Source organism: Channa argus, chromosome 1 (assembly GCF_033026475.1).
Source record: "Channa argus isolate prfri chromosome 1, Channa argus male v1.0, whole genome shotgun sequence".
Classification (NCBI taxonomy): Eukaryota; Metazoa; Chordata; class Actinopteri; order Anabantiformes; family Channidae; genus Channa; species Channa argus.
Genome location: NC_090197.1, coordinates 46539307 through 46555238, shown reverse-complemented (window position 1 = coordinate 46555238; position 15932 = coordinate 46539307). Strand labels below are relative to the sequence as shown.

Genomic DNA, 15932 nt, shown 5'->3' with positions numbered 1-15932 from the left:
TTTGTGGTCAGTGTCACCCAAGGGAGACTATAAGTTAACACAGGATAATAAAAAATTTATCAGGACGCATCCTGCCCGTTTGGTTGCAAAAATACTGTAGCTAATTCTACAAGAGATGTTTCACTTACATTTAGCTTTATATAAAGACATGTCTAACCTAATTAATAAGCAAACCATCAGTATTACAGGAATTGCACGTAATATAGTGTAGTAAACTAGTGTATTTTACTAGTATCCATGGTTACTACCATCATGCTTTTTCCATCGTGAGATCTTCTCCAGTGCTGTGCTGTGCTGTGCTGTGGTGGCAGCTGCTATGCTGTTGAGGTGCACCTCATCAGGGGAGAGGTCATGTTTTAACCTGCTATGTGGCGGGGTGACGAGGAAGCAAACCTGCTCACAAAAGCATCAGCTGGTAAACAACACTAGTGTTTCTTGTCCCAAAAGATTTCACACAGTATTGTTGCACACATAGGCAAATTAGAGTGGAGTTTTAACAAGCAATCTTGCTACTCAGTTGTCAAATGATGCCACTTCTCTCTTTTGCCAGGAAGGCATGGGAATTTCTCCAGAACAAAGGGAACAGCTGCTTTGAGCAGGGAGAAAACAAAAGCTTGACACAAATCAGCACAATTAAAAACACTAATCATGGTTTAACTGGCTGTGAGATCAGAGTTAATTGAGAGTGGCTTTAATTTATCTTCAGGAATGATACGACAGCTGAAAAGCAATCCACTTTGCAGAAGATTTGCATCAGATTTAAATTGTAGTGTTTGATTAACGAGATCCCCTGCAAAATATAAGGACTCATGTTAGGAAAATTCTAATTTGATTTGTTAAATATCTTCACATGATTTGATTTTTCTGCCTAAAAAAAAACTAGACAACAGACTTAAATTTACAGTGAATTTATTGAAAAGGACAATACAATAATGTTCGTGCTTTTCGAACTACATCCAGTGGAACGTGGCAATTTGAATATAATGATGGTGATTGTAATATCTAAAATATTAATGTTTAAAACGACAGTAATGTATGGATGAATATTAAGAAAAGAATCACCCAATTCATTAAATTAGTTTGTTTGTTGGCTCTTTACATACTTAATACATACATCAGTTTGATCTCAGTGTGTTTCCACAATTACAATAGTATAAAATATATACATTCTTATCGCCAAATATCCGAGTATGAAAGTCTTGCATATTGTCTCCTATGTTGAAAAAAAAAAATCTTAACACCCTCTAGATATGTTACAATGCAACATATTGAAAGTCCAGGAAGATGCTATAATTTTGCACTTTTCTAGTGTTACATATAACAGCAAATTGCATTCACCAAAGAAAAAAATATCAGAGAACTTTTCTCGTAATTACGAGAAACGGATTTCGTAAATGAAATTTCATAAGTTTGCTAAATTTAAACTTATAGGCTAAAAATTAGTCCAAGTTGAAGCCATAGTGCAACTTCACGAACACTTTTAACATTCAATGTTTAATAAGTCCTAAAGATCAAGAGGTTTGGAAAAAGAGTGCTTATTAATTATGCGCTATCTGAGATGACAATGGGATCATGGTTTAGGATAATCTAATTTAATTCATCTCAATTTTATTTAGGTGATTCAAAGACATACTGAATATGATGTTAAATATCAATGTCTGAGTTTCATTTTCATAGAATTTTAGAGAATGTCACATTAAAAATCTCGCTTTATAGTCTAAAGCAAGGCTCAGTTTATAGCCTATTTGTTGACATTTTGAAAAGCTAAATACACCAAATTATCTATTGGCAGTTCTATCTAACTACAGTTTTACTAAGTTTTGGAAGTACTGAAAACTATTACAAAACTACTGTGATACTGAAGACAGCCTAAAAACATGATTAATCTAAGGTTCTGAAATGTTCTCATTATGAGATCCCTAAGTCCCGTATCTCTTAATTACGAGACACGTAACTCGTAATCACGCGATAAGGTCTCTAATATGTTTTCTTTGGCGAATGTAAAGCGTCCCCGTAGTTACACAATCAAAACATGTTATCAACATGCAGAAGTGAGCAGACACAGTTTACATTGCAGACCCTCTGAAGGAGAGCGACAGGTTAGTATCAGAATGTCATGTCAGGTCTCAATCATGTTGGGGCACTTAACTCAAACTCAACTCATGTTTTAATTGTGTTGGTCTAAGTGTCCCAGCTTTTATACAGTACATTTTGTGGACTCAATAAGGCTTTGCTAACTGGTGAGATTTTTTATGAAAACAGCAATCAAACCTGTGTGCCACATTACAAGCCACCACCAGGGGATTTAGCTGGAGCTTAAGTCTTAGTGTCTTGCAGAGGGGACCTGATGGCTCAGTAGTAGAGCATTGGTTTGGGATGCAGAAGGCTGCAGGTTAAAGTAGTAAAAACAAATCAACATTTTTGAATGCCGTGGACATTCACCAGTAATATATAAAATTCAATCATGTCACAGGTGATGGCAAACTTTTATGGGATTTTTTCCTGTAAGTATTGTGAGTGTTTTGCATATTCAAGCATTAGTATTATTAAATTTTTTTTTACCGATTTAAAATCATTTTAGTTCAAAGCAGTGTAAACTGTAGTTACAAATCTAACAAAGTGCCAAATTATACAGATCAGCCACATCATTAATACCAACTGGTACTTGATGATTGTTAGCAAGGGAAATTTTTAGTGCTGGCCATGAACACAGCTGTGCAGCTGCAGACCAGGTGGTTTTAATGTTGTGGGTTATCAGTCTACATATGAACATAAAGCAAATATAGCAATTGAGCTCCAAGGAAATATCATGCAAAATTAATACATTTAAACTATTCACCCCTCATTTCTCATTTGAACTAAATAACCTCAGGGTCCAAATATATTCAACATTAATGTTCTCAGACATTTTATAATTCAAGCAAAGCAACTGGGCTTTAGTGTGCATTGTTCAGTAAAGATTTTAAATTATCTGTTTCATATTTTTTGAGTATTACTTTAACATGCACAATATGACCTACACTAAATATCACCCCATGAAATCTTTGGCTTTGCTTTGCAACCAAGAGAAAGTATGTATAGTGTAGAAACAAAAGGCCCAGAAAAGAAAAACTAATAAAAAGGTATCACAACTGAATCTTAGTTTCCAATGTCAATTCAGTTAAACTCAAATGAAAGATGAGTGGTGAATACTTTTCTTCCATTTTATGCTTTTATTCCTACTTTTAAAACATCACTGAACCTAACTTACATGTTTGACTGAACCTCAGATAGAAAGGTTCCCTAGGAAGCACATTTTCAAACATTTTTCAGCACAACAAAATGTGCAAATAGTCAAGGGAGGTTAACAATATGTACATTTTAGGTGTTAAGAGTTTCACATTGGCCATGGTCAACAGGCTAACTATCAATGCAAACTAGTTAAAGCAGGTGGTAACAGAGATTACACTGTAATATATGTAGGAAGGCAACCAGTGAGAAACTTTTCCAGAATGGAAAACAGATTCTTATCCACTTATTTTCTTAATTAGCCTCACATTATACTTGTGATTTTACAGGCTGACTGAAACATTTTGGCAAATATATGCAGATCCAAAAACCTTTTTTTCCATGAAAAAAGGAACATACTCAACACTTCACGTCATTACACAAAACCGCATGTTACAGCAATAGTTACAGTAAAATCGTGTCCATAATTAAGAATTCTGAATTGTATCCATTAAAACTAAAAGGAAAAAAACTAAACACGCACCCATAAAATTATCTCTTTGGATAATCAAAATACTTTAAAGGCAAGCAAAGTTCAGTGGCCTCATTAGTGTAAAGTATTTCATTATACATTTTAAAATGTCTTTTCGGAATACATTCAGTGACGAGAAGTTTAGGCTTTAAGTCCAAAAAGAGATCACGTCTTCAGATGAAATAACTACTATACCAGCAGCAGAAAAGAAAATTAGTAAATGATAAAAAGGTAAGTGTTGCAACATTCATTTTTTACATCAACCTCAACATTTTTAATTTGAGTGTTTTCGACTGTTGACATTCTACTTTGTCTCCTTTGATTTGGTATCATACAGTGTAAAGGTCAAATACTCAGAAGACATGAGATGGAAAAGTAATTACAAAAGAGATATAAATACCTTAATTATTACCAGCAACTGGACAAGGTGGATCATCATCTAACAAAGTTTTAAGCTGTTGTGTTATATAACTTTAAAGATCGTGTGAAACTTTGAGTAAAGACAGTATCTATAATAATACAATGCATCTTTAACACTGTATATAAAACTGCTCTATTAAATAGAAATAAACACATACCCTAACTGACCGTAAGCAAGTGATGACACATTGGTGAATAAATACAGCACAAAAACAAGTGACTAAAAACTTGGCCTCTTTCTGAGCCTTTAAGAGGTCAGTTCATTAATTTTAGTATCAGCAGTGTGATCTGACAGCTGCCCTTTATCTCACTAACATTTGTTCGGTTGAAAGTGCTAAATTAACAGAGTCAAACTTTCATTATTACCCAGTAAACTATAAGATGGACTTCTCTTGTAGGTATTTTAAAATGAGGTGAAACATACTGAAGTAAAGCACATTATGAAATTGTGATGAAATAGCACTAAATGTAAACGATAAAAGATAATGCATATTAACAGATATTGACGAATTGCATTTAAACACCGTATCAGTAAACCCTCAATACATAAAAACCCTAAGTAAATGAGCAAAGTTTGTTTTAGCTTTGTAGTAGTTGTACAGTGTTAATACAGTGGAACAGGTAATGAAAGGGGGATACGGTAGCATTATATCATAAAGGACCTTAAAAACAGATGACAATAACATTGTATGTATACTATGAGCTATAATAAATTTATAAAAAACAGATTGTATGGCATTTAGCCAGATGTGCAGCTTGGAACCATACGTACAATCCTAAAGGAGATAAAAGCTGGCCAATCTGTGAAGGCATGTAACAAAGAAGTCCAAGCTTTTAAAATGAATCAAATCTATATTAAGAGACGAGTTTAACTCGATGTGTAAACACAATAATCACCGGTAGAATAGATAGCAAGATGCTTAAATTATGATTATGATATTGCACTTAAAGTCATGAGTGTCAGAGAAACCTTAAAACCTTTGGTCTCAAAGAACTTAAAGGATAGTCGTCACTAATAAAACCGAGAATAAAAAGTCACTGGTAGTATCTGATTAAAAAAAAAAAATAAAATGTAGAGGAAAAAGAAAAATGTGTGACTCAGTGACTCAGACTCTCAGATACTGTTCAGCTACTTTTTACTGTATCTGTCTTCCAGTCTTTCTAAGAATAGCTATTTACAGCAGACTTCATCCACACTTATTGTGTAAAAAAGCTGCATCTGTTAAATGTGTAACATAGTTTAGATGGCAAGTTTACACGTGCTTGTCTGTAAACACAGTAAACTATAGCTTTAGCTTTTCAACCACCACACCATCTTTCAGCATGCAGTACACAACTAGAGCATCTGGTCAGCATAAACTTGGCTGCATTTGTACCGTAAGAGCTTCTGGGCAGATGATGGCAGTTGTATGTGCAACAGCCCTCTGTGGGTTCACAAGTGCATACAATATAGCATATCCTAATCTTTAGAATATGATTTTAGATTTTAAATAAATATGGGTTATTTTAAATAAAGCAATTATTTTCTTGTATCCTGTTTAAAGTAACTATATAGTACCACAAGTATTCATTAAGTAATTTAAATTGGAAAGACAGGAATACCAAACAAGGACGTCAGAAAACCTGCATAAACTAAAATAATCAAACATAGTAAAAACATCTATAAAAACTACATTCAATCAAAAAAAAATTCTAAAATAAAGACACAACTCAATCAAAAGTTTGGCTTTGATGGATCCTCTTTGTTCCCACTTATTTTACCATGATACTAGCTACCACAGTACCATTATTACTAATGTTTGATCCTTTTACTTTGTTAACTTTTATTTTTTACTAAGTTTACCCGCCTTCTTTTTTGGCTCATAGGGGGTCCGTAGTATGCTTGGTGTCTCCTCCATAACACGTACAAGTAGGTTATCAATATAGTCTTCCAGCTCCCTGATGTGGGCGTCTTTTTTTTTCACCACTTCTTTCTGCTTGATGAGCTCCTGCACAACTTCCTCGAAGGATAAGTTGCTATAGGCGGCAATGCTTACTTGTTTTGGCTCCTGAAACTGGAAAACAAGTAAATGTCAAATTTACCACAGTAAATGTTGATGGTGCATATCCCATGATCTCCACATTGTGTTTTTTTCCTTCTTTCTTCTTCTATAAAATGTCAGTGTGTAATAATGGAGGAAGTAGTAAAGTATCCTTTAAATTTGCTGACATTATGAAACATACTGATGTGTTGGCATGTGTCCTATTCATCTCCTTTTCTCTGTTGCAAATAAAACTGACTGTTCTTCAATGATTTAGCACTGACAAGTCAACAGCAGATGTTATGATTGAATACTGTGTTTATAAGGACTCAAGGGCGCTAATGAGACACTTCAGAGAGAAGCTAATATCCTGTTGTTCTCCTTTTCTTTAGATCTTAAACATTCTTCATGCAAAAACTCTTGCAAGCCTGCCTTCAAAAAAAAAAAAAAAAAAAAGGAATCTTTGTTTTGAGGGGGAAATACCAGCCTGCATATTTCTGCAATTAAAGGTCAGCCTAATAAATACCAAAATAAGGATGCAACCCAAGCCCAGCTTTGCTCTTTGAGGACAATCTAGTTGGAGAGCGCATTGCAGTACGGTATGTGCAGATCATATTGCGTGAGTACGAGAGGAGCTGTAATCGTTTTTAATGAGGGACCACTTTATCGCTCCAGTGCTGGGCATCCTCCCCCAAACGGATAGAGCAGCAAAGCCTTCACCTTGTTTAAAATACCACACTTATCAGCTTACACCTCCCATCTTCCAAGCCTCTACTGCTAACTAAAGACAATGCAGAAAGACCAGGAGTGGGACTGACCAAAATGAAATATTTGCCACCAAGATTTAATACCCAATGTAAGCAGGGTTTCAGTAAAAAGAGCTCAGTAGCCCATGTCTCACAAAAAAAACACAAAAATGACATCTCACTGAAAGATACTGCACTTAAGCCACCTGATAGGGAATAAGAGAGCCATATAGACAGGATGTTGGTCTAACAAACAAGCACGTGTACATACACACTTTCTTTCTCGCTCTCTCTCATACACACACACATACAGCAATCCGGTGCTTTGGTGGCTGGTGACAAAGGCCTGGAAATGACTATGAACTGGCAAAGTAATGATGACCATTTTTCTGCGATCAGTAGTGAGGAGAAGATAAGGCACACACTTGGCATTCTCCAGTTGTGTCATTACAGTTTCTAATGAGCTCAGCTTTGAGAATCTAAAAGCTCAGTCCTTTGAAATCTCTCACTGCCCTCCCTCCCCCTGTGTGTGGTTAATTAGGGCCTTGAAGCTGAGGAAATGGGAGCTGCCAATTCTGCAAGGCACTGCGGCATGCAAGGGGGCACATGTGTGGATACTGACAGCCCTCAACACCCACAAAGAAAGGTGAGGAAAGCCATTATCAGCATTCTCTTTCTCATTTAAGCATCGTTTTAGCTACTGCTCCCACTGCTCCCTCGTAAATACCAATTTCGCTGTGTAATAGTCAGCAAATTGTAGGTTTTATCAAACCGAAAAAAAAAAAAGGTAAACAAAACACAAACTAAAAAAAGGGTAAAACGTCATGTACAAATAGTGCTAGAATCATTAAAAAGAGAAACAACTGACATTTCCATGGCTTTTCTCAACATAACCCTCCAATTACAGACTAAGTGTAAAACACCACTACAACTGACCTAATAGACCGAAATTTCACACTGCTTCAAATTATGATCAGATCAGACATGATGACCGATGTGTGCAGCTGCTAATTAGTTGAGTGGCACATCTGATTTTTCAGAGGCCTCTAAGATCAGTGTCACCAGCTGCTATGTCAAATAAAACTTTAAAGTTCTGATTTAAAAATGGCTACAAGGGAAGTAATGACAACTATTGGGGTCATTTCCATTTGTTTTCATCTCAGTCGATGTCAGATAAAACTGACTTTGCATGACAAGATCACCTGTAAAGTCCTTAGCTTTCATAAGGATGACTGTGCTTCTTTTCTTACATTTTTCTTGCCATAGATGTCCTTTCTCTTGTGGCCAAAGGTGATGTCTGTACTTCCTGCTGATTTCCTATCACTGCAAAGCAATTAAAAAAGGCAGTATTCATATGAAAGTCTTACAGCATATATGTTGGGTATAACTATACCCATTCTACTAATACATAGGCTTTGAAGTCTCTATCCCTGCTAAGAAGTAAAATTAGGATATTTACAGTGATATGGTGACTGACTATACTTTTGCTGTGGCTCTGAATAAGTTCATTCATACATATTCTCCTTTGAACCACCTTTTCATGTACCACATTATAAATGACCAATGAGCTACTGTATGACAAAAGCAGCAGTAAAGATGATGGACTAGTGACTACACAGATAAGTGGTTAATTGGGTGGTCTATCTCTACGGAGGATCTCATTACTATGGCTCAGAGGGCTCTGTTATCAGGCTCAGGCTCTCTAAAGAGCCACTAATGACACCTTCCACTCTGATAAACCAGAACTTAGACACAGTGTTCCCCAACTCTTAATGTAACACATGAAATCGATGTGACCAGTTCTGTGAAAATGTTTTAACAATAATAACGGATAGTAGATAATCAACATGTTATTTCAAACTTCATAAGAGTTATGTAGCTAATATTCTGTATTACAGCAGTTGCCTAAAGCTGTAGCAAGATTAGTTTATATGAGATTGTACGATAAGTTTTGAAATAGAATATAAACATACCATTATTATGCTACAAATGCAAATTTATCGATGTTACACTGAAACTAAATGCCAGTTTTAGGGACATGTATAACCGCTAAATTTAATGCATGGAAAAAACAGATTTACAAGTGGAACTTACTATGACAGTAACACATATCCACACTTAAATTAATTGATGGCTTTGTTAAAATATACCACCAAAGCAAAACCTTGGAGCAGTTTGTCACATACATGTATGTTGATTAGAGATGAAGAAAAAAAAAAAAAGAGCATTAAATGTATATGTGTCTACCATAGAGAAAAACATTTGCTAGAAGTTGCTCCTTGGGAGAGTTAGAGGGTTGGATTTCTAAACTAGAAATTGGACTTGAAACCATTTTACAAAATCACTTTGAATTAAAGTAAAGTGCGAATTGATTTTAGAATTTATTAATAAATATTAGGACATGGAAGAGACTATAGAGTGCTTTCTTTTAAGACACCACATTTAAAGAGTAAAAAGTTCACTTTGTACATTTTTCTCATTGTTGGGTTAAGCTGCAATATTGTATTTGCTTAATTTAATTCTAAAATATTATTGTTAATGTTCAGGATTTAATTATATTATTATAAAAATAATGCTATTTTGAAAAAAGCACCTTGAACATGTTTATACACTTGATATCTATGGAAAATGTATAAGCATGTAACTAAATCATCAACAGTCTGGAAGAAAAACTCTGGCACTATGCGAAATGTGTTAATTTTGGTAAATTAAAGAAAGCCAGCATAAAAGTGAATTACCTGGTGTTGTAATTGGAGCTGAATGGGTTAGTATCTGCTTTGGAGTCTCCACTGAATGGGTTTGGGGATCGCAGGTCTCCAGAGCTGCCTGAACGTCCACCATTACTGGTCTTGCGGCCTTCCTTCTTTCCTGTCACACGTTCCAGCAAGCTGACCTTTTTCTCCTTCCGCTCCACCCGGTCCCACAGCTGCCCCTGCTCCCCCTCAAATGGGTTGCGGTTGCGTGGGAGCGTGGCATACTTCTGTGGCAGGGTGTCACTGATATCAGTGAAAGGGTCACTGTGTGCCTCTCCATCCTGGCAGCTTGGCACTTCGCTCTGGGAACGCCTGTGAGGTCCACCTGTACTCCCTGGGTGACAGATCATAAACATTACATCAACTTATGATGGAGATATGATTAAAAAAGAATTTATGAAACTGAACACACGAAGGATCACATATGTAACAATTTTAATTTGTGTGTGATTAATTTTGTATGCATTTCAAAATCATCAGTACATTTAGTTGTTGATTTCTTGCAACTGGATAGCAAAACTAGGACTTTTGCTGTCAACTCTTGAATCTTTAGCAGAATTACCCATCAATAATTAATTATTTTGATTATTTAGAACATTTCACTAATGAATATACACATTGTATACCACTATGACTTCTATTGACCTCCCCTAACAACAGCATCCCATTTTAACCATAAAAGAGCCATGTTAAGAAGACTAAGTTAACAAACTAGATATACCATACCACTATACATACCACTATACCAGTACCAGTATATTCTAAAAATTAAGCATGGACTCAAAAGGAACAAGACACCTTATTGGCTTTATTTTTTCAATCCCTTGTAAACACGCAAAGAGCGGGAAGTTTACCTATTACACTTTTAAGACCATACAAAAAAAGTCATACCAATTAAATTGCGTAAATATGAAAAATATGAAACAAAGTGCTGGAACAAGTCAGAAATATTAAAGCTTTAGTTCTCACCACTTTCTTCTATAGAGTTAATGGAGTCCAGTTTAGGCTGAAAGTGGGTCCCAATAAGATCGGACATGGAATGGGCTGCAGAGAGTTTATGGGCCCCAGCAAGAAGTGGTCTCTTGACTTTTGGTTCAGGCCGGCGTGGTTCTGGGGCGAACGACTGACGGTTGGGCTCTGAGTCGCACACAGCAGAGCGAGGCAGAATGGCTGAAGATGCATCACTAAAGCCGCTGTCATGTTTACGACCCTTCATTTTGTCTTTTAGTTTGGAAAAAGGGGAGCGGGGCTTTTCTTTCATGGAGAGGTCAAACATGCTGGCTGTCATGTTGTTCCTCATGAACTGTATGCTGACTTGAATGCGACCTCGTTCTTTCTTCTTCTTCCCAGGCTTGGACTCCAAGGAATACCAGCTAAAATGACCACAGAAAGGGAAGCTTAAGCTGAGCAATGTCAATTAGATATTATATACACAATCATTTGAGTATTATTTCAACTCCGACTACTCCGACAACTTCAAGTAATTCAGAATGATTTGGTAAGACAGGTATACAAACGTTATGTTATCATCAAATTAAATGACAATAGAAAAAAATAAAATAAAATAAAAAAGTCCACATTCTTTTGATGTGTTCTAGCTACTTCTTTGAGACACCACTGAAAGGGCTAATTTGAGAAGACTAATCCAAGAGCTACAAAACCAAGCTGGGATATAAACTGACTACATTTTTTTGACAAAAGTGAGAATTTATCATTTAGAAGACAAACATTCTTTGCAAACTGAATGTAAGAAATAGCCTGCTGCTGAATAATATAGACCATTTTCATCTGCTTTTGTACTTTTATTTGTTTAACCTCTCTGCTTTTTCAAATACAAGTAATGGAATTTATGCTTTCACTCTGAGCAAAATAAAGTGGCATTTGGACAAGTCTGTCCTCTGTTCAGAAAAGCAACAACAAGCAATTGGGAACGTGCAAAGCCACATTGCAAAGCAACCTGACAGTACATGCATGCTAATGAGACATATCCCCTGTGGTACACACCTTGTCACATTGTCCTTAAGGAAACCAACATCCGGAAACAAAACAAACACTCTATTTGGTAAATGTTAGAGGTATGTTACTAATCAAGATAAATTATTTTTCTATCTCATGAACCGATAAACATATAGCATATTATAATTATCATATATGCTTGTATACAATTACTGATATATCTTTCTAGATTTAAATTCAGATTTGTACTCTTAAATTCCAAACTGAAATATCAATTACCAGTTCAAACCAAAAAGCTTGTTAGTATTTCGTCTCTGAAAACTGCAGCTGTTCTAAACCATCTAGCTCGTGGCCCAGGAACTCAGCCATGAAAGGCCCTGCTTGGTCCAATTCCCAGGCTGTGCAGCAGGCTCAGTGTGATCAGCGACTACAGCACGCTGCTGCTGTGGGGCCGGGGCTGCACCTCACGTGTGTCTCAAGGCCAAGATAAACCTCCCTGTGCTTGGAACCACAATCCTCCCACTCGGGCCCGGATTGCTGGGAAACTCCTCACAATCAACAAACACAGGTGTGCGATAATTATGGGCTACTCAGATATCAAGATGGGCTTTCCTCCCCAATATGTCAGTTCAAAACATTGTGGATGGACAGACCCACTGTGGAGTGTGTATATAGTAACGAGGGTCCCTGCGTCATTGTCAAGTATGGCTCCAGTGTGGGATTAGGCCAGCAAGCATCATGAACATATCCATTACAGAACCTCTGTTAGAAAAATGCACAGCCTCGAGGTGCATCAGCTCAGGCACCTAAAACAAATAAAACCCATCCACACTGATTAGAACATATTGTGATTCTACCAACTGATGGGCAAAGAGGAAGTGTGCTAATGTCTGTCCATGCTGAAATATGCGGTGAGCTAATTAGCACCAGATTCAATGTGATTGTTCTGTTCCTGTTTGCTTAATGCAGCGTTGAGAAATGTGTGTGGTGGAAATGTAGGGGTCAAAACTCTAACATTTAGCCAGACATAACACTGTGTCTTCAAGCTACAGTATTATGCTATGTACAGTTTGTTGCTTTAGTTCAAACAGATTAATTTACTCAATCTGTTAGAATATTACATACAGAAATTTCCTGCAAGTGCTGAGCATAGTTACCTAATCATGGAAGTACTGGAAATACTGAGTATTTAGCCAGACAACAACTACTAGAGAGCAATATCACACTTATAGGCAACTACAAGTCTCCACCTGACTTGAATTTCCTTCTGAATTTAGGAAGGCACAGAGTTGTCAGATAAAATGAAAACATGGGGTAAACATCCAAACTTTAAATAGTATAGGCGCAGATTTAAACCCAGGTCTTTCTCGCTAGAAAGAACAGGCTATACTCCACTCATACATTTGAAAAATGTGAAAAAAAATGAATGAATAGGAGTGACTAACTAGACATGTTTGGCCAGCTTCTCTTGTTTTAATTAGACCAACCGTTGCTGTCTAACTCTGTGATTCAGCTTAAAACAATCTTTTAACAATGAAGGCCAAGCCATTGCAAAGCCTCAAACAATAAAGGGTCAACAAGATGGAAACATTTGAACCAATTCACGGTCACTTACTGAGCAGAAATGCACTACCTCATCTGTGATGGTTGTGTTATGTAGTTTGTGTGTTTCTGTTAGACCAGTTCACCTGCTAGCCTACAAACAATTTCATTTCAGATCTTTAACTAGATCTTAAGTCCTGATAGGACTTTGCTTCGATAATTTCTCCTTGACTTAGATTCTTGCTTGCCTTGTACCTCACTTGTAGGTCGCTTTGGATAAAAGCGTCTGCTAAATGACTAAATGTAAATGTAGATCTATGTATTAAAGTGTTTCTCTAAAGCAAGTACACTAAGAAATTAAGTGACAATACAGTGGTGTTTAAATAATTTGTTGGAAAAGAATTAAGTCATAAACTTAATTAAAAACAGAGTACATAATATAACATGCATGACACAAATATGACATTAAGTCCAGATATGGAGCCTAATATGGAAAAAACACATCTGGTCAATGTGACAAATAACTAACATAGCCCATGCTGTAATCCACTTATGACTGGAATAGTTCTGCCATATTTTCCATTTCCTCTCAAAAGTCTGTTTCTCTACTAGCAGAACAGTGTCGTATGACTGTGAGCTGGTGTCATGCAGTACTAAAATGTTATAAAAGTATCACATTCAAAAGAGCTAAGATTTGTAGATGAAATGCTAAAATGTAAGTATAAAATGCTCTTTATCAAATTTGAATATCCAAACAAGACAACTCAAAGTAGAATTCTGATAAAACTGACATATTGACTACTATTGCTAGTTACTGCCTCAAATGTCATTCACCTATTAATTGAAAATCATCCCAAGTACTTTCTTAGAAAAATATAATTTTACTTCCATGTAGTTTTGCAACATGAAATAACACTGTAAAGTATAGCATTGCAATGTATGTATATATAACAGATGGGTGACTAATGATAGCACACTAATCAACTTTTTTTAAATTTAATTATATTTTTATATTCTCATTTTGAATGGGTGGTTATGTTTAACAGTATTACAGATGTTTGGAACATACTGCAGCAGAATAAAACACTATTCAATAACTATTTCTAAAAACTAAAAGCAATGCAGCCCCATTACAAATGTATATGTATGTATTGTTTTTAAATGATGTGGCCTGTAGTGAGATCTAGGACTTACTGCTATAGTAATTCACACTTACTCAGTTTTCTTTCTCTCCTTTTTATCAAACATTTGATTAAGGTTGATGGATCTCTGACCCAGGAACTTGTCCATCCCAACCAAGGAACGATGCATCACTGTAAGGCAGAGTTCGTAGACTTCTGGGTTGCCCTCCAAAAGTAGACCAGGTAATTCAAATGAGGCTTCTTCTGCCCAGTCAGGATTAAGTGTCTTCTCTGCCACAGATGTTGAGTACTTTTCCTTGCCCAGCTGGATGATAGTGTAAGAGTCATTGGTGCCATTTTTGCCTTTGGGCTGTAAACCAGTTGCTTTAAGAACAGTGGCTTGGACATGGGTTGGAAACCACTTCTGAGACTGCTCACCCAATGACATTTTAACTAATGGTTATCTACTGAAAGTCATCCAAAACAAACTAAAGAATAATTAAAGGAGTTAGTTTTACTAGTGAATGTAATGTGTAAAATGCAACAACCATGATTTACTATAGTATTTAGTCAATGTCAGTGAGGTTGTGAGTCTACAGCAGCAGTCGTTACAAAAAATGACAAGTCTGATAAAATGAGCAAGCCTCATCTTCTGTCAGATCACAGATGTCCAAGCCACTGGTGAGTCATCTGAAAAGAAATCAAAAATCACATACACACACAAACACACAGAAAGAAACAGCACAGCATCATTATCTTTCCCAGAACCACAACATGACTCATGTGACTGATTAGATTTTGCTATATTCATTTGTACAGTGAATATGGAGCTTCTGAAAGAGAACAAGAATACACTACTGCACTGAATTAAAATGATTTTTTCACTTCCTAGAATAAGCTCCAATTTAAACAACTAAGCTATAATGTCTGTCTCTGTCAAAAGGGTCTTTAATTCAAAATTCAAGTTTATTGCTGTAGACTGCAGAAATAGCATTACAACACTAACTGTACTAAGGTTGTATTTTCCCTTTAAGTCATGACAATCTGACGTTAAGTCTTTATTTAAGTGCCTACTAACTTAAGGTATACTAGGGGACTTTTACAAATACCGGGCAATATGAACTAATAGAGTTTAGATGAAAGCTTTGTTATTGTTGTCTACGTTGTAGACTGCCTCATGATAGCTATGAACGGCTAGCAAACGAGCTAGCAAACACTAGCAAAGAGCTTCAAACGACCCCCTCGCTTACCTCAGTGCCATTTTCACAGACGCGCGAAGGACAATCAACACTTCAGCTCATCAGAGACACATCCCTTCACAAATACATTCATGCGCTCGTTTGTAACACAAACGCCTGCGAATGTTACGTGTTAGGTTAATCTTTTGCTAACTACTGCTGTCGGACAACGGTGAGCTTTACTTCCTAGTTTGACGTCACTTCCACCTCAGCTCGGTAAGAGTTCAAGCATTAAAAAAAAAACGAACGCGGTTGCACACTCAATTTTGGAACTTTCAATTACTAATTATGATTAAAAAATGGTGCGTTGACTAATCAAGTAAGTAGCAGAGACTACAGTATATGATTTTAACACTAACACTGTCTCCTCAGTAAAATATGTTTGCGTGTGTGGAC

At 36.3% G+C, this 15932-nt stretch overlaps 1 protein-coding gene across 1 annotated transcript; it reads right to left on the bottom strand.

Moving 5' to 3' along the window:
* Positions 1-892: 892 nt before the first annotated feature.
* Positions 893-15727, bottom strand: LOC137139582 (rab11 family-interacting protein 2). Its single transcript, XM_067527040.1, has 6 exons — positions 15549-15727; positions 14394-14988; positions 10649-11052; positions 9665-10013; positions 8177-8249; positions 893-6213 (listed from the first exon to the last, which is right to left on the bottom strand). Exons 2-6 carry the CDS (start codon positions 14744-14746, stop codon positions 5983-5985), a joined length of 1410 nt encoding a protein of 469 aa, XP_067383141.1. The 5' UTR covers positions 14747-14988; positions 15549-15727; the 3' UTR covers positions 893-5982.
* Between the last annotated feature and the right edge of the window lie 205 nt (positions 15728-15932).